Genomic DNA, 19,273 nt, shown 5'->3' with positions numbered 1-19,273 from the left:
TAATTTTGTATTGTGGTATAGCCAATTAACAATGTTGTGGTAGTTTCAGGTGTTTAGATACTTGAGTTGTATAAATGTGAATAAATTCCACAAAGACTTTTTGGAATTTTGGCTTAAAAAGTATCTTCTTAAAATTAAGAGTTTCCTTAAAATGTCACTATAGCTAAAGCCTAATACGTTATTTTTTTTTGTAAATATGTAGAAAAGACTTAAGCATGTGGGTTGATTCTATGATCTCAACTAAGTACACTGATAACTCGACCATTTCTGTGGTTATTGGATGGGATTCTCTTTCTGCCAGTTAGTATTAACATGACAAAAATGGCAGAGACAATTCTTAAGAAGTTTTACTAACTCTTTGATGACCTCAATCAAGTAGGTGAAAATTCTTTGATAGGGTCAACAAACTGAAAACTCTATCTTGTTAGGATAAAACCATGTGTGTCACCGTTTGTAATATTGTATTCTGAGTATTCTATCTGCAAGGAAAATCTAATGGAAGCAGGAAGATACAGAAGGCAACATTTCAATGGAGAACCACTGAAGAGCATAATAACCAGATTAAAACTTTTCTGTTTAGATAGAAAAACAAAGCCTGAAAGGAGAGAAAACTTGTCTATAAAATCGTGAAGGGGTTAAGAAAAGGATGTATACCTGCTCATTAAATCCCGAAATCATAGCATCAGGATGTATCTCTAACACTTTATTAAGTTTAGGCCAATTAGAGAAAACCATAACTTTACATAAAAAACAGAATTTGAATCACCCTAAATGGTGACATAGTAAATTTTTTACAACTTCAGAGATGAACCAATCTGGTAGAGTCTTAGTGAAGTGCAAGAGTGGTGAAAATATGATCTTTGAAGTTGATATCCAGGAGAATAGTTACGACTTGGCACCACTTTTCTGGTGACACATCCCCTAGAGATAAAATGGCTGATGAGCCATGCAACAGCTCCAAGGTGATGATCATTATGATTTTAGAAAATAAAAATTATGAGTAGAAAAGAATAAGAGATTCATAAAAAACAATCACAGGACATGCATGCTTTGACTAAAAGACAATTGGGATGAACATCTGTGCATAATGTACATTTTATCATACATATGAAATCTACATTTTCTCATAAAATATTAACTTGTGGTTCACTTCTTATGTTATTTTGGGATAAGCACATTTTATTGACCTAGAAGGCCCATATAAACTGTGCTCTATTCTCTCCCCACCCCTCTGAGATCCCCTCCTATCAGGATCTAACTCACTCTATTCCAGCCACACTGCCCTCCTTGCTGTCCCTCCTGCACGCTCACCTTTTCCCGCCTCACTGCCTTCACTGGTACTGCTCCCACTGCCTGGATGCTTTACCCCACAAGCATCCATTGCATGCTCCCTCTTTTCACTAAATACTCTATGGAAATGTCACTTTGTCAGAGAGCTCTTCCCTGACTATCTCATCAAAAATACCACTGTCTTTGCTGGCCCTTTACCCAATTTCATTTGACCTCTGAACAACATAGGGACCAAGGGCACCAAGCCTCTGCAGAATTGAAGAACTGAGTATAACTTATAGTTGAGCACCCGAATGCCAGGTTCCTCTGGATCTAGTTCACTTCCACAACCGCAGATTTGATCAACCTCAGATCGTGTACTACTGTAGTATTTATTACTCAAAAAAATTCACATTTAAGTGGACCCGGGCAGTTCAAACTTATGTTGTTCAAGGGTCAATTGTGTATGTATTTACTTATCATATGTCTCGCCTATCTGAATGTAAGTCAGCTCTGTGTTGAAGAGGGACTTAATAACCTAAGTCTAGAACAATCTCTGGGGCTTCTCTGGTGGTTCAGTGGTAAGGAAATCTACTTGTCAATACAGGGGACACAGGTTCAGTCTCTGATCTGGGAGGATCCCACATGCCGCACAGCAACTGGGCCTGTGCACCACAACTATCGCTTGTACTCTAGAGCCTGGAAGCCAAAACTACTGAGCCCACCTGCTGCAGCTACTGAAAACTGCAGGCCCTAGAGCCTGTGCTCCGTAACAGAATCCACTGCAACGAGAAGCCTGTACATCGAAACCAGAGAAAAGTCCCCACAGCAACGAAAACCCAGCACAGCCAAAAACAGAGAAACAAATAAAAATAAATTAAAAAAAGAAACACTTTAAATAAAATAAAATAACCTGTGGCATAGTACATATATTCAGTAGATACCTCTTGAATAGATGGAGGATGAGTCAGGTTCAGTGATGTTTCAGACTGCTGCTTTTGCTAGATGGCCTGGGAATCAAAGCTATGGTTAAATACAGGCTATGTCTTCTAAACAGCTAGTGACACTTGCTTAGATCCTGGGCATCATAGATACTGCTGTCTGGTTTGTTACAGTACACATTTGAACAGGAGTTAGGGATTCTAATTCCATTTAGTAAGCATAGTGTCATCTAGGTAATCCTGCTCCTTATGAACTCTTGTTCCACTAAGTTTAAAAGTCCAGAGCCTGTCCCCAGATTTCTCGGAGCTTCCCAGGAATGTTCTCGTTTCTTCCTGCTTTCACCAACTCTGTTCAGTTTTGGAATCATCTTGTCATTTTGTGCATTGTTTCTCTCCCACTCCTGTTGACCCACATGTGGGAACTCAAGCAAATGACTTGCGTTTTAGCAAACTTGACTGATGTTTTAGCAAAGTTGGGGAATTCTACCTACTGGGAGGGTGGGGTCAGGATTGGGACAACTAAATCAGAGCAGCAAAAATAACTTTAGGTGGCTGTTAAAGAGTCCTATTTTTAAAATCTGTCATCCCACCATAGGAGACTCTTTTCATTGGTTGTTTCATTCTTATGGGCATCTCCCTTTCTTCATCACCTTATATTTCTAGGTCCTGTCTCCCAGATTGTCCTCAGCGAAATCCAAATTCTTCCTCTATATTTGTTTGGTTCCTACTCCTGAACTCAACTCTGGATTAGCATACTTAAATTCGTCAAAATGCTCAACAGATGCTCCCCCTCCCACCCTGGTTCCCCAAAATCAAACAACCAACAACCAATTTACTTTCTTAAGGTCCACTTTCAAAGGTATATGCAATTTCCCCCCTCAGTTATGAAAAATTTGCTAAGGCTTCCTAGTTAGTAGTCTCCAGTAATAAAGTACAGCTAATATTATATCAATCTTAATCTTTCGGGAAAACAGTGTATATCTTTGCTATAAAAGCAGTACTGTATTTTTGCAGGTATTCCACTGCAAAAGAAAGGAAATTAACATTAATGGGAAGACTGTGTGTGTTTGTGTATGCTCAGTCTCTCAGTGGTATCCAACTTTTTGTGATCTCATCGTCTGTGGGCCACCTGGCTCCTCTGTCCTTGGAATTTTCCAGGAAAGAATACTGGAGAGGGTTGCCATTTCCTCCTGCAGGGGATATTCCTGACCAAGGCACCAAACTCAGATCTCCTGCATCGGCAAGCAGATTATTTACCACTGAGCCAACCTGGGAAATCCAATGGAAAGACTACTACGTGTGAAACACTATTTGACTAGTTGCTTTCATTTATTCATTACGAATTTATTGAACACCTATTTGGCACACCCTTTTACTTAACGCACTTAGTAGATAGACCCCACTTTCCAGCTTTTCCATCCATGAGACGCTTGGATTGTCCCTGAGGACTTAAGTGACCATGGCCTATCACTCCATCCAAGCTACTTTATTTTACATATAATCGGAGCATTCAATTACCTATAAAGAATCACCTCACGACAAAGTTCGGACCACTCTTTTTGCTTTTTTAAGACTAGGCTTTTAACTGTGTGTGCGCATATATGCTTTAGAACCGTATCCATTCTTCTCTTAACAGAGGCGTGGCTTCGGAGAATGTTAAACTTTTGGCCAAAATTTGAGATTCACATCCCCTTTCTAGTCAGCCTTGGTGTTGCTGTTGCTGTTGCCAAGTCGCTTCAGTCGTGTCCGACTCTGTGCGACCCCACAGATGGCAGCCCACTAGGCTCCTCTGTCCCTGGGATTCTCCAGGCAAGAATACTGGAGTGGGTTGCCATTTCCTTCTCCAATGCATGCAAGTGAAAAGTGAAAGTGAAGTCGCTCAGTCGTGCCCGACTCTTAGCGACCCCATGGACTGCAGCCTACCAGGCTCCTCCGTCCATGGGATTTTCCAGGCAAGAGTACTGGAGTGGGGTGCCATTGCCTTCTCCGAGTCAGCCTTAAACCTCCAATTTGAAGAGAAAGAAGCATAGAGTTAAAGGCAGCAATGCCTCCAGCGCTGCAAGGCCCAGGATGAGAGTTAACACCAGGTGATAGAACTAAGTCTGAGAAATGCAGGGCGCAGGGGACGGGCGGACAAACTCGCCCCAACTAAGCGTAGCCTGGGCACTACCCAGACCGTCCAGCCAAACCGTCCTCTTTAGCCCTCCTCGGCCCTCAGGCGAAGCTCCCACAGGCAGAGATGGAACCGGGGAGGAGCAAATAGTCAAGGGCGCGCGCGGGCAACGTGACGTCAGATACGCGACGCGTCGCAACGCAGTGCAAATTGGGAATCGGGGATGAGCTGGGCTGGCTTCCGTCCGGATAGCGATTCTTCCTCGAGTTGGTGGGAGATGGGCCTTTGGCGAGGAGGCCGGCGTTAGTGAAGTGCGCCGGGCTCCAAGGTGAGTGCGGGGCTGGGTCCTGGCCTTTGATCCTTGGGAATCCGACCGCAGCGAAGCCCCTTACCTTACACCAGCTGCTGATCACCCGGGAGACAAGCTCTGTCCTCCGAGAGGGGTGGGACAATCGGCTTTTGGAGGAAGGGCCCAACCTCAAGTCTTTCCTGCTGTCCACCTAGGGTTGCCCAGCCAGTTCCGCGTGGGCTCAGGTTTTCCGGTCTCAAAAGGTGGCCTTGACCATTCTTCCATCTTCTTGGACAGTCAGACCGACTTTGACCTCCTTCCTCTTGCCTCCGTTCTCGGATTTACTTGCTGTCGAGCTGCATCTCCAGGCCTTAATACAACCTCTCAGAGTGTTTTTCAGTCCGTCTTCTGATCCAGTCAAACTTGCTTTTAGTGAAGTTCAAAATTGCGTTTAAAGAAACTATGAGCGTATCAGAGTTAAAACTGTGACTTCCCCAAATAAAAGCTTTTCTTTCCTAAAATGTGCCCTCTCTCCTGGAGTTGTGGGATAAGTTAATTTCACCTCCACTCCACCTTGGAAATGATTTAGAACCCTGAATTTATACCTAAAGCTGCAGGCCACACTTCTCGGTTTATTTCTTGCCTCCAGTTCATTTTGTGACCTTGAAACAAGTCCCTTAATCACTAACAAAATATTTACCTGAAGACAGAGGTGTTGCAGAATCTAAGGAATTTAATACTTGTTAAGAGCCCTGAGGGTTTCAACTATAGGGGATGCCAAAATAAAGATTTTACTCTCTGTAAATCTGCAAACATCCTAATTTTTGTATGCTTTCTACTGCAGCCATGAAAAATGCCCAGTGGTCTTTGTTAGGGAAGTGTTCCTCTTGTAGGCTTTTTCTGTGGCTTTGCTATGTAAGCAGATTTTGCATTTCAACAGATTCTGTTTAAGATTCATTGTTGAATGTCTTTCACGATGTATTTAGATCATTTGTCATGATTCCAGAATACTGGTCTAATCTGTCTGAAAGGTTTCCGGTAGGTTGTGTTATGTTTCTAACATGTTGAAATGAGTATTCCATTTCTTGTGATACATTAGGTGCGTCTTTTAAATTAGATAGTAAGAACACACAACCTGTCACTAATGACATAAATACATGCTAATTGCACATAGGTATGAATTGTAGTTTTTGAGAAAACAATGAGTGAGAAAAACAAAAATATTTTAAGGATGTCTTTCTGTAATTTAATTTTTTAATATATTTACTTGAACTTTGTCAGTTGTTATGGTCTTTTGTTTATTAGTATGAACACAGTAGGAAAGAACCAGGATGGCTTTTGTAAAGCAGAAGAGTCAGTACATCAGATTTTTTTCCATAAAATGTCTGGCATTATATTTTATTATGAACATTATATTTTATTATGAACATGAAAATATACTTATTTTTGGAGAGATGAAAGGGAAAAAGTGTTCATTAAATATGAGGTGATAATAAGTTAAACATTATTGAGTCTTTTTTGTTTTAATCTTGGTTATTGTCCCAGTTGCCTATTGCTATATAACACTTCACTCTAAAACAAAGTAGCTTAAAGCTACAGTTTATTATCTCATGTTTCTTGGGCCAGCTGGATTCAGCTGGTTGCTTCTCAGTGAAGCTTTCTTGTATTTGTAGTCCGATATCCAGCTAGGATTGGAGTCATCTGAAAACTCAGCTGGGCAGAACATCCAGGATGGCTCATTCCCATCGATGGTAGTTGCTGTTGGCTGAGAGTTCAGCTGAGATGTCTGCAATATAGCCTCTTCATGTGTCTTAGACATAGCACAGCATGGAGGCTGAGTTCCAGGAGCAAGTGTTTGAAGGAAGTGGAAGCTTTCTCTTAAAATCTTTTCAAGCCTGGACCCAGAAATTGGCACAGCATTACTTCCAACATTCTCTATTCATTAGAGCAGTTCGAGTCCTCCCTCCACCAGATAATAGACTTTTGAAGGAGCCGGTGCTGATAATAGCTTGTGGCCATCTTTACCGTACCATAATTTTGTTGACAAGGTTGTGTTAGACTAATATTTAGATATAATAGTAGATGAGAGTAAGTTACACTTCTGATTTTTTTTAGCCGTCTCATGGCACATTATAATTTTTGGAGCACTTTTTGAAAAAAAATTTTCATTTGCTACCTTTGAAAACTTTATAGAAGCAGATGGATTATTTCCATTTTGCAGATGAAAATAAACTGAGCAATGGCACTGGTGGCATTGGAGGATTTAAGGAATTTGCCCGGAGTCATATGATAGTAAGTGGAGATGAAACGAAGGCTTGTAGTACTTTCATAATATAGAATTTATTAGTGAATGATGAAATGTTGTATTAAACTTATTTTGGAATTACATATTTATAACCATACTAATTCAAGTAACATAGTACTCATGTGTAGTGAATAAAGTTAGTGTTGAGAGAGCTAAACTTTGTCTTTTCTAACACATTACAGTTTATTCTTTCATAATACTAAATTATCTGAAATGTACCAATGATGATGTGAACCTGCATGTCTTTTTTTAAATTGAAGTATAGTTGATTTACAGTGTTTTAGGTGTACAATAAAGTGATTCAGTCATATATATATATTCTTTTTCAAATTCTTTGACATTATAGGATATTATAAGAATAGAGTATAGTTCCCTGTGCTATACAGTAGGTCCTCATTGTTTATTCATTTTACATATAGTAGTGTGTGTCTGTTAATTCCAGATTTATTCCTCCCTACTCCCTTTCCCCTTTGGTGACCATAAGCTTGTTTTCTATGTCTATTTCTGTTTTGTAAATAAGTTCATCTATATCATTATTTTAGATTCCACATGTAAGTGATATATTTGTCCTGATGTCTCTCTAATGTCATGAAATGAAATTATTATACATTATAATATCAATTTCAAAACAGATTGAAAAGCTGAAGGTATAGGAATCCTGGAGGTTTTACTTTAGTTTTTTAAGTATAAAATATTAAAAATAAAAATGATTTCTCATAATTTTTGGTAGGTTGGGAATGATATAACTTAAGATGTTGATTTCAGCTGAAAACTAATTGTCGTCTTCAGACTATATATTGCTTCTAGTAACATACTTATATCCATTCTTTGTGCTCATGGTTCTCTGTCTTGAGTGTATGTTAGAATTAACCTGAGGAGCTTTATAAAAATTCTTATGTTCAAATCTCACTCAGATTCTAATTGAATTATTTAGGAATGGATTCTGGGCATCAGTATTTTTTTTGAGTTCTGTGGGTGATTCTAATATACAGCTAGGGTTGCAAACCATAGCTTTTTTTCTGGTACTTACTAAGTACAGTTGGGTTCCCAGCTCATCCATTTGGCATCAGTTAAGAAAAATTGAAGAGATAAAGAGGGAGAAGAGATAAGAAATGGAGCAAGGTTACATATGTAGAAAGACACCTATTTATTGTGTAAAACAGTTACCCTTGTCCATTTTCTAGGAATGATCCTTCTTAATAAAACCAAAAAATTTTTGGCGTGGTATGTTAATGCCTATATTAGGGTAGTTGCTTTGTATTACCATTGTGTACTTATCTTTCCTCTTAAGAGGTAGAAACTACATGAGGAGGTATATTCTTTGTATTCCCTCTAACCCCCAGCTCTGCACTTTGTATTCTAAATGTTACCAAATTGAAGCCAGTTTTTAGTCACTCTTCAGAACTAAGGCTAGTTATTTTACTCTGTTTTTCTTTTTAGCAGTGTAAGAACTTTGTAACCTGGAATTCTCCAGGTTCCAGCCCTTAAGGTATCTTGTCAGCTGTGGAGAAACAAGGTATCATTTCCTTAGTGATTCATTCTCCTGATACTAGTTACTAGTGTGAATGATGATTATGTTTTTAAAACTATTTTAGAAGTTTTAAAATATACATAAAAGTGAAGAGAATAGAATTATTTAAACTATCCTACTGCTACTGCTAAGTCACTTCAGTCGTGTCTGACTCTGTGCGACCCCATAGACGGCAGCCCACCAGGCTCCCCCGTCCCTGGGATTCTCCAGGCAAGAACACTGGAGTGGGTTGCCATTTCCTTCTCCAGTGCATGAAAGTGAAAAGTGAAAGTGAAGTCACTCAGTCGTGTCCGACTCTTAGCGACCCCATGGACTGCAGCTCACCAGGCTCCTCCGTCCATGGTATTTTCCAGGCAAGAGTACTGGAGGGAGGTGCCAAGATAACCTATTAATGTCAATACTTTGTTATCTCCCAAAACAATAAGGATTATAAAAGTTAACATTAACGTCTTAATAGTTGATTTAATATCTATTTGGTCTTTCTGTAAACTTGGTATCTAATTACATATTTACATCTCTATCAGGGCATCTTTTTTTAGATATTATTTCTTTTTCATATACTTAACGTGTTCAAATTTTTTTTGTAAATCAGTGGTTCTTATATGGGGTTAATTTTTCATCCCCTCCCCCCCACCCCCATCCCGGACTTTTGTCCGTCAGGAAACATTTCTGGTTGTCACAACTGGAGAGATGTGGATACTACTGGCATCTAGTGGGTAAGGCCAGGGATGCTGCTAAACCTACTACAATGTGTAGGGCAGCCCCACGGCAAAGAGTTATTCAGCCCAACATGTGAGTAGTGCCCACGTTGAGAAATGCTGCTGTAAACTGGTCGGTTTTTTAAACTACAGTATTCCTTTTTGTGTGTTAATAGCACTACCATTGTTCCCATTTCTCAGGGTTTGAAAGTGTGTGTGTGTATGCACTTAAGAGAGAAAACATTGTTTCAGTCAAAGCATCTTTCTACCTTTTTATGTTCTTTTTTCCGGGGCCTGCTCGTTTTTCTTTTCTAGAGTATCATTCCCTTGTTTCTGTTTCCTTCACATCTATCTTACATGTCCCCACTTTGACCTGCCCAGAAGTACTATTTTCCTTTCAAGGAAAGTCTGGCTTCTTACTGTGGGCTGAATTAAATATAGATAATTTTGGGTGGTTTCAAAAGTTCTCCATCATATAACTCCCTTGCTTTACCTAATAGAATTTATTATTGCTAGCCAGGAGTTATTAAAGGTTGACTCTAAGGACTACTGAAGTAGTTATTAGAGATCTAGCATGTTAGAGTAATGACTTGTAAAGACAAGTAAGTATAATTCCTTGATCTAATGGATTATTTCCTAATAATCCCTATTATATTCTTTATTTTTCTCACTACTTCCTGTACTGGTTCCTCTTTTTGTGTCTTTGTGTTGATTTCCTCTTCTGCATGCCCTCCTTTCTGACTCTCTTCCTAGCTAACTCCTGTCCTTAGGGCAGGCGGCTGTCTTCTATCACAGCATCATGATACTGCACGCTTATGACGTATGAGTAACTTAAAGTGTAGCCACACTTGTCATCTGGTCCAAATTCTGTACTGAAAGAATGATATAGGTAACAAATAGTATAGGGTTTAGACCAAGAAATAAACTCCAGATCTGGGACCATCAAGGATGGAAGAGGTGAAACTTAAGTTGTTGCTATTGTTGTTTTGGCCGCACCTTGCGGCATGTGGGATCTTAGTTCCCTAAGTAGGGATCCAACTTGTGCCCCCTGCACTGGAAGTGTAGAATCTTAACCACTGGACCTCCAGGGACTTCACGTAAATTGGTTTTTGAAGGACAAAGGATCAGCATAAATGAGTATAGTCTGGGCTGGAAGAAGTGCCCCCCTCGCCCCAAGTTACACTGAATTTTTCCCTCCTTTTTACTTACCAATGAATGGAGTTAATATATTTGTGCATTTATATATATATATATATATATATATATATATATATATATATGTATGTATATTGTAGGAATTAGTTGTTGGCTTATTATTTAATAAGTATTAGTTTGGTCTTGGTAACTAGACTAAGATATTTGTGACCAGAAGCCCTGTGGTGTTCTCTATCCCCCTAGAGCAGTTACTCAAAGTAGCCAGTCTCTATTATAGGCTTGCAGCTTGTACTAGAATATAAATGATACACTGCTCTCCTCCTAAAGAAAGTCTTGATACTATGAAAAATTCAGTGTGTTTAATTGGTTTCAGTTCAGTTCAGTCGCTCAGTCGTGTCCGACTCTTGGCAACCCCATGAATTGCAGCACACCAGGCCTCCCTGTTATAAGCTTATTTTATCACAGACTGGTAACCAGCAATTCCTCAACCAGCACTGGTCTGTAGACCACACTTGGAGTATAGCATTGCTCTGCAGGACTTCTTCACTTTTTCAGTTGTAACCTATAGTAAGAAATATATTTCATGTTTCTACCCAGTGCTCTGTAGGTGCATACACAGGTACGCACAGCCTAAACTAAAATTTCATGAAACAGTTCTTAACCTTACTATGTGTGACATGGTCTGATATTTTCTCTTTAGGATTTAGTTTGTTTGTTTTTTTTATGATGATTGTGACCTTCTGAATTGATTTTTTAAAACACTGTGCTTGTCACTGGACACACAGTAAATACTCAGACTATAATACTATAAGTTTTGTTTTGTTTTTTAGCAGTGATTTAATCCTTGAAAGAGTTCAGCCCTCAAGTATTGCTTTGAAACAGATTATTTCATCGATACTCACTTGTCTGGGCATTTTAATGGGAAGGGTGTTGAATGGATTATATGAAATTTAAGACATTAAAGATGATGTCTCATGAATACTATTGCTGTCTGAAGGCCAGAGATGGGGGGGAGATGAGATGATGGACGGCCAACAAAGACAAACCACTTTCCTTTCAGTCTTGCCAGCAACCTTGGCAGTAACTGGTGTGAAGCCCTAGGTCAGGTATCTTGACCAGTCTGAATGACCAGAAACCTCAGTTGTTACTTTTTTTACTTTTTAGTCTTTACTCTGTGGTTCAAGTTATCTAATCGCTAATTCTTTTTAGAAGGATCAGAAAGATGTCAAATGGAAAGAGGCGGGGTATATATGCCTGCCATTTTCTCCCTATTATCAACTCACTTTCAGTACTGCCTGGTTTTCGTTTTTGGAGCGTTGCTGTTTGAGTCCTTAGTGTCTGTCAGGTTTACACATCTTAAGCATTTATTTTTTGTTTTAGAAGACCTTTTTTCTTACATACATTTATTTCATTTTTTTGTACTTAAAATCTTTTTTGAAGTGTACATAGTTTTCTTGGGTTATATGTTGTATTTAGTTCTAGAGCTACACAAGCAGCTTTTAAAATTATTTGAGTTCTGTAGTTATTGAACATTCCCATTGTAAGTATCAGTGGGTTTGTTGTTAGTATTGCAGCCAAAGTAAGAAATTGTAAATCCATTCAGTTATTCTGGCCTTGAGTTATTTTATGTCATTCTCTTTTGAGATTTCTTTAATGGCAAAATGCAGCAGAGTGACTTATCAAAAATATAATTCATTAAAGTTTACATGCATTTAAGTTGGATTCGTATTCTTCTTTGCTTTCTCATTCAATTAGGGCAAAATACCTTTTACTTTGTGCCTTGACTTCTCCAGAAATATATGTAATTGTAGAGGCTGAAATAGAAATTGAGGCAATACTGGATGTGTTTTTAACACTAGGGATCTGTTTGACAGTATAACTTACAACTTAATAAATGAAAATGGAAACAACTGTGATCCTCTGATGATGTCATCAGAGAAAGTTGTTCTTTGTTTCAGCTGTTCTCAAAAATCAAATAAGGACAGAAAAGATAACTTTAAAAATCAGAATCTTTCTCCTAGAAACCCTCATTAAAAACTTTGATGTCCTCACAATCTTATCCCTGTACATTGCCCCCGAATGTCTAATCAGTTGTCAAGTTCTGTCAAGAATTTGTCTCAGTCAGAGACACCTTTGTGGTGTCTCTAGTGTTTATCTGCCTCCTCCATTCCATCTCTGCTGCCCTAGTTCTGACCATCATCTTTCCTTAGGATCATTATAATGTGTAACTAATGTCTTCCTTATCTCTAGTCTTTTAAAGCCTAACCTTGTACTGTTAGTTTGGATTGTGTAACTGTTCTTAGATCTTTGCTTATGGCTCTCTGTTACCTTTAGAAAAAAACTAAATGCTTTAACATGACATTCACAGCCTTCCATTTATATGTTTCTAGACTATTTTTCAGGCCTTCAGTTCAGTTCAGTTGCTCAGTCGTGTCCGACTCTTTGCGACCCCATGAACCGCAGCACACCAGGCCTCCCTGTCCATCACCAACTCCCAGAGGCCACCCAAACCCATGTCCATCAAGTCGGTGATGCCATCCAACCATCTCATCCTCTGTCTTCCCCTTCTCCTCCTGCCCTCAATCTTTCCCAGCATCAGGGTCTTTTCAAATGAGTCAGCTCTTCTCATCAGGTGGCCAAAGTATTGGAGTTTCAGCTTCAACATCAGTCCCTCCAATGAACACCCGGGAGTGATCTCCTTAAGGATGGACGGGTTGGATCTCCTTGAAGTCCAAGGGACTCTCAAGAGTCTTCAACACCACAGTTCAAAAGCATCAATTCTTCGGCTCTCAGCCTTCTTTATAGTCCAACTCTCACATCCATACATGACCACTGGAAAAACCATAGCCTTGTCTAGATGGACCTTTGTTGGCAAAGTAATGTCTCTGCTTTTTAATATGTTGTCTAGGTTGGTCATAACTTTCCTTCCAAGGAGCAAGTGTCTTTTAATTTCATGGCTGCAGTCACCATCTGCAGTGACTTTGGAGCCCTGAAAAATAAAGTCAGCCACTGTGTCCATTGTTTCCCCATCTATTTGCCATAAAGTGGTGGGACCAAATGCCATGATCTTAGTTTTCTGAATGTTGAGCTTTAAGCCAACTTTTTCACTCTCCTCTATCACTTCCATTTAGAAGATCTTTAGTTCTTCTTCACTTTCTGCCATAAGGGTGGTGTCATCTACATATCTGAGGTTACTGATATTTCTCCCGGCAATCCTGATTCCAGCTTGTGCTTCTTCCAGCCCAGCGTTTCTCATGATGAACTCTGCATAGAAGTTAAATAAGCAGGGTGACAATATACAGCCTTGACGTACTCCTTTTCCTATTTGGAACCAGTCTGTTGTTCCATGTCTAGTTCTAACTGTTGCTTTCTGACCTGCATATGGGTTTCTCAAGAGGCAGGTCAGGTGGTCTGGTATTCCCATCTCTTTCAGAATTTTCCACAGTTTATGGTGATCCACACAGTCAAAGGCTTTGGCATAGTCATTAAAGCAGAAATAGATGTTTTTCTGGAACTCTCTTGCTTTTTCCATGATCCAGCGGATGTTGGCAAGTTGATCTCTGGTTCCTCTGCCTTTTCTAAAACCAGCTTGAACATCTGGAAGTTCACGTATTGCTGAAGCCTGGCTTGGAGAATTTTAAGCATTACTTTACTAGTGTGTGAGATGAGTGCAATTGTGTGGTAGTTTGAGCATTCTTTGGCATTGCCTTTCTTTGGGATTGGAATGAAAACTGACCTTTTCCAGTCCTGTGGCCACTGCTGAGTTTTCCAAATTTGCTGGCATATTGAGTGCAGCACTTTCACAGCATCGTCTTTTGGATTTGAAATAGCTCAGCTGGAATTCTGTCACCTCCACTAGCTTTGTTTGTAGTGATGCTTCCTAAGGCCCACTTGACTTCACATTCCAGGATGTCCGGCTCTAGGTCAGTGATCACACCATCGTGATTATCTGGGTCGTGAAGAGTTTTTTTGTACAGTTCTTTTGTGTGTTCCTGCCACCTCTTCTTAACATCTTCTGCTTCTGTTAGGTCCATACCATTTCTGTCCTTTATTGAGCCCATCTTTGCATGAAATGTTCCTTTGGTATCTCTGATTTTCTTGAAGAGATCCCTAGTCTTTCCCATTCTATTGTTTTCCTCTATTTGTTTGCATTGATCACTGAGGAAGGCTTTCTTATCTCTTCTTGCTATTCTTTGGAACTCTGCATTCAAATGGGTATATCTTTCCTTATCTCTTTTGCTTTTTCCTTCCCTTCTTTTCACAGCTATTTGTAAGGCCTCCTCAGACAGCCATTTTGCTTTTTTGCATTTCTTTTTCCTGGGGATGGTCTTGATTCCTGTCTCCTTTACAATGTCATGAACCTCCATCCATAGTTTATCAGGCACTCTGTCTATCAGATCTTGTCCCTTAAATGTATTTCTTACTCCCACTGTATGTCATACCTGAATGGTCTAGTGGTTTTCTCCACTTTCTTCAATTTCAGCCTGAATTTGGCAATAAGGAGTTCATGATCCGAGCCACAGTCAGCTCCCAGTCTTGTTTTTGCTGACTGTATAGTGCTTCTCCATCTTTGGCTGCAAAGAATATAATCTGACTAGCAAATCCTTGTGCATTCTCTATCCTGGCTAGTTCCCAAAGATATTCTTTACTTTTTGACTTTTTCCTCATACTTTCTCATCTATCAAAAAGCCTTCTCTCACCAAGACTCACATAAATGCAATCCCTTGCCTGATGCCTCCTAAGATCCCTCTAGTTATACCTGATCTTAATTTTTCTTATTGTACATTATTTATACTTTATAGTTTGATACTTATGGTTACATGTTGTATTAACACTACTTAATATTTTCTCTTTCACATTAGTTTTTAAACTTTGTGAGGAAATGGATCGCATATAATTTTTGAGTTCCTGGGAGCACAATGTCTTCTATGGTAGAATATCTGTGAATGTTCAAATTGAATTTAACTTTGAAATAGCTAATGGTTTTTTAAGTTGCCTAGGTAGCATATACCTTTTAATATTCTTTGTCTTTCAGAGATCCAAGCTTTTAAGGTAATCATGAGAAACAGATTTGACTGAGACATATTCTCGACCTTCAACTTAGAAGGTTCAAATAAATAGCTCTCTTTCCCAACCAAGAAACTTGATTGTCAGGAATCAACAAAATAGACTCTACCTGACTTTTTGAATGTGTGTTCTGTGATTAGACCACTAATATTTAATGACCCAGAAAAAGGATAGAGTTGGAAAAAACAGATACTATCAGACTGGTGCTAAGTTACTCTATCTCTGGCATTAATCCTTATCTTAGTACACTTAATGTTACCAGTGAAAAATCATTGGGCTTTTTGGAAATTATATTTCAAGAGTTAGCCTATATCGGGGGGAGCAAATGTTTCTTATGACTGAGTAAGCTTAAAATCCTAGCTGAGCTAGGTGGGGGTAGAAAAGTTGGGATAAGTTTTATTACCCTTAACCTTCTGTCCTCTGCTGTGCTTTGTTGCTCAGTTGTGTCCAACTCTTTGCGACCCTCTATGGACTGTAGCCCACCATGCTACTCTGTCCATGGGGATTCTCCAGGCAAGAATACTAGAGTGGGTTGCCATGCCCTCCTCCAGGGGATCTTCCCAACCCAGGGATCAAATCCAGGTCTCCTGTATTGCAGGCAGATTCTTTACCATCTGAGCCATTAGGGAAGCCCAAGAATACTGGAGTGGGTAGCCTATCCCTTCTCCAGGGAATCTTCCTGACCCAGGAATTGAACCGGGGTCTCCTACATTGCAGGCGATTCTTTACCAGCTGAGCTACCAGGGAAGCCCCTGTGTCCTCTAGCCTTCCTGAATAGTCCAAGCTCCAGCATTCCTTGCCCTCGGTCACCTTCTGTTGTAGCATCACTAAGGCCTCACGTTTCCTTAAGCACCTTCCAGGAAACTTAGTTTCTTGGCCTCGGTGTGCTTTTCCTTAGTCAGAAGTATTATTCCTCAACCTTTGCTTATGTTTCAGAAGAAATTATGTTTCTGAAGCACTACTCTATCCCATCATTTTCCTTCTCATTGCCATTTTAAAAAAGTTATCTACAATCTACTTCCATTTCTTTTTTCCTTAATGCTGTGCTCTTGCTTCCCGTCATAACACTGTGTAGAAGCTGTGTTCAATGATGTTATATATACCAGACTCTATTCCAAATCTGTTTTGTCTTTTTAATGAGTACTTACAAACATAAACTTTACATTTACTTGTTTCACCCATAACTTCCTAACTTACATCTGTCTGGGTATTCTTTTCATATTTTTATACAGCTGGATATTTTATTCACATTTGCATTGTTAATAGAATATTAATATAATTGGTTTCTTTAAAATTTTAAAATGTTAAGTATATTACATGTTATTTTATATGCTATAAAAGCCTGATAATAAAATGATATCTGGACCATCTATTATGAGCTTCCCAGGTGGCGCTAGTAGTAAAAGAACAAGCTGCCAGTTCGGGATGTAAGAGACTCAGGTTCTATCCCTGGATTGGGAGGATCCCCTGGAGGAGGGCATGGCAACCCACTTCAGTATCCTTGCCTGGAGAATCTCGTGGACAGAGGAGGCTGGTGGCTTACAGTCCATGAGGTCGCAAAGAGTTGGATGTGACTGAAGTGACTTGGCACAGCACACCAACTATTATATGTAAAATAAGCTACAGGATGTATATAGCCAATATTTTCTAATAACTATAAATGGAATATAACCTTTAAAAATTGTGAATCACTGTATTGTACACCTGTAGTGTATAATATCGTAAATCAATTATACTTAAATAAATACATAAATAAAATGATCATCTGTGAGCATCTGTGAATATACCACCCAATTTGAGAAATAAAACCTTACTTTACTGATACCCCTGAAGCTCTGTGTGTGCATTATATCCTCCACATTTCCAGAAATGGAATTTTATGTTTACTGTTCCTACCTTTATTTATAGGTTTATCTGATTTTTATCCTTAAGCAATATATTGCTAGTTTTAGTTTGTTTTAAAACTTCATACAAAAGGTGTCATGTTGTATGTATTCATGCTTTTTCACTCAGCTTTAGGGGCATAAGCAGAGATTGAGGAGGTGTTGAACATAGCGGGTTAGGGAATGTTCTCCAGTTAAACTGTTTATCTTGGGAGATCAGGGGCCATGACTTATATATTGTGAATTTAACATGTAGCATTATGTTTCTTGTAAGACCCTCAATGTTATTATCTGGAAATCCAAGGCATCCCTATCGTATTCTTTCTTTATTGGATGCTCTTCGCTGCTTTGGTGATGCATTGCTTTTTTTATTTTTTTTTTGGTTTATTTTTATTTTATTTTTTTGCTTTCTGGTGGTGTCACTCTCTTTTTCTTTTTTTTAAATTTTTTAAAATTTATTTATTTTAGTTGGAGGCTAATTACTTTACAATATTGTAGTGGTTTTTGCCATACATTGATATGAATCAACCATGGGTTTACATGTGTTCCCCTGGAGATGCATTGTTGATGAGTTAGATACGTAAGGAGAAGGATGTATTTAATGTTGATTAATCCATTTGGGAGTTATGGTGTGGTTCAGAGCTTTTTCTCCCCTATCACTGATAGGTTTAGACAAAGAACTCACAGGGCGGGGGGCAGGGGGGAGAGTAGAAAATGTTTATGTATGAGATCTTTGTTTCTAAATGCATAGATCTGAGACTACTAATTCAAGTGCTTAATTAAATCTGTGTTTGTAGATGCATAGAGATGGTATAGATGGAAAAAACTTTAAAATTATAACAATAACTTTTAGAGAAAAATAGCTAGGTTTGGTGAATAAGAGTGGATTAGTGGCACAAGGTTGGAAGGGATGAGTATCAAGAAATGAGAAAGCATTAATATTTAATGTAAAATGTGACTAGAATCAAAGCAAATTGGGGTACTTTTGGAGTTTCACATAGGTGAGCAGAAGCCTTTTCCCCCCTTAAGTTGTACCTTACTCAGCATCATAGGAGTCAGTGTTCATTGATGTCCATTCATCTAATATTACTAAACTGATAGAATGAAGAGCATTAAGATTGTGGAAATAAGTGATAGAGGAAAAGTTATCTCTTTTTTAATTGAAGTATAAATTGATTTACAGTTGTGTGAATCTCTGCTGTACAGCAAAGTGACTCAGTTATATATATTATACATCTTTTTATATATTTTTTCTGTTGTGGTTTATCACATATTGAATTTAGTTCCCTATAGTTTGCACCCACCAACCCCAAACTCCCAGTCCGTCCCTCCCCCCGGCCCTCCTCTCTACTGTGCCTTCCCCTCCACGATAGCAAGTCTGTTCTTTATGTCTATGAATCTGTTTCTGTTTTTAGATAGGTTCTATTGTGCCATATTTTAGATTCCACATATAAGTGATATCATATGGTATTTGTCTTTCTCTTTCTGACTTACTTCACTTAGTATAATAATCTCTAGTTGCATTCATGTTGCTACAAATGACATTGTTTCATTCTTTTAATGGCTGAGTAGTATTCCATTGTATATATGTACCATATCTTCTTCATCCATTCATCTGTTGGTGGATTTAGGATTATGTGTCTTATTTTGTTTCAGAAAAGAACTCCTTTTAATGAAGTACACGATTCATTGTGGAAGTGGAAGAGTAAAGATTATTCATCATGCCTGCCGTGGCTTCAGTTCCTAAAGAACTCTACCTCAGTTCTTCACTAAAAGACCTCAATAAGAAGACAGAAGTTAAACCAGAGAAAATAAGCACTAAGAAGTATGTATACTTTGCTAGTTTGAGTCATATTCAGGTATCATCTGTTATTGAAAATTAGAGTGTTCTATGAAGTGTTTGGTAAGCTAAAATGGTGTAAAGAAAGGAAACAATTATCTTTTTTTCATGAAAGCAAAAATCCCCTTCGAATTTCTTTCCATTCCTGAAAAAGAGGTATTGAGTTAGGTCTTCTGTAAAAG

At 38.7% G+C, this 19,273-nt stretch overlaps 1 protein-coding gene and 1 long non-coding RNA gene across 2 annotated transcripts in view; one reads left to right on the top strand and one right to left on the bottom strand.

Moving 5' to 3' along the window:
• Positions 1 to 696: 696 nt before the first annotated feature.
• The window catches only part of LOC129621483 (uncharacterized), a 30,802-nt gene continuing 12,225 nt past the window's right edge, over positions 697 to 19,273 (bottom strand). Inside the window, exons 2-3 of the long non-coding RNA XR_008699391.1 lie at positions 2,214 to 2,279; positions 697 to 955 (exon numbers count right to left, since the gene is read on the bottom strand). This is a non-coding gene — a long non-coding RNA (uncharacterized LOC129621483). The remainder of the gene's footprint in view (positions 956 to 2,213; positions 2,280 to 19,273) is intronic.
• The window catches only part of USP8 (ubiquitin specific peptidase 8), a 50,745-nt gene continuing 35,961 nt past the window's right edge, over positions 4,490 to 19,273 (top strand). Inside the window, exons 1-2 of the mRNA XM_055537985.1 lie at positions 4,490 to 4,651; positions 18,908 to 19,076. Of these exons, the coding sequence (XP_055393960.1) occupies positions 18,973 to 19,076 (104 nt within the window). The 5' untranslated portion in view covers positions 4,490 to 4,651; positions 18,908 to 18,972. The remainder of the gene's footprint in view (positions 4,652 to 18,907; positions 19,077 to 19,273) is intronic.

This window comes from Bubalus kerabau, chromosome 10 (assembly GCF_029407905.1).
Source record: "Bubalus kerabau isolate K-KA32 ecotype Philippines breed swamp buffalo chromosome 10, PCC_UOA_SB_1v2, whole genome shotgun sequence".
NCBI lineage: Eukaryota > Metazoa > Chordata > Mammalia > Artiodactyla > Bovidae > Bubalus > Bubalus kerabau.
This window is presented reverse-complemented; position numbering and strand designations above follow the sequence as displayed.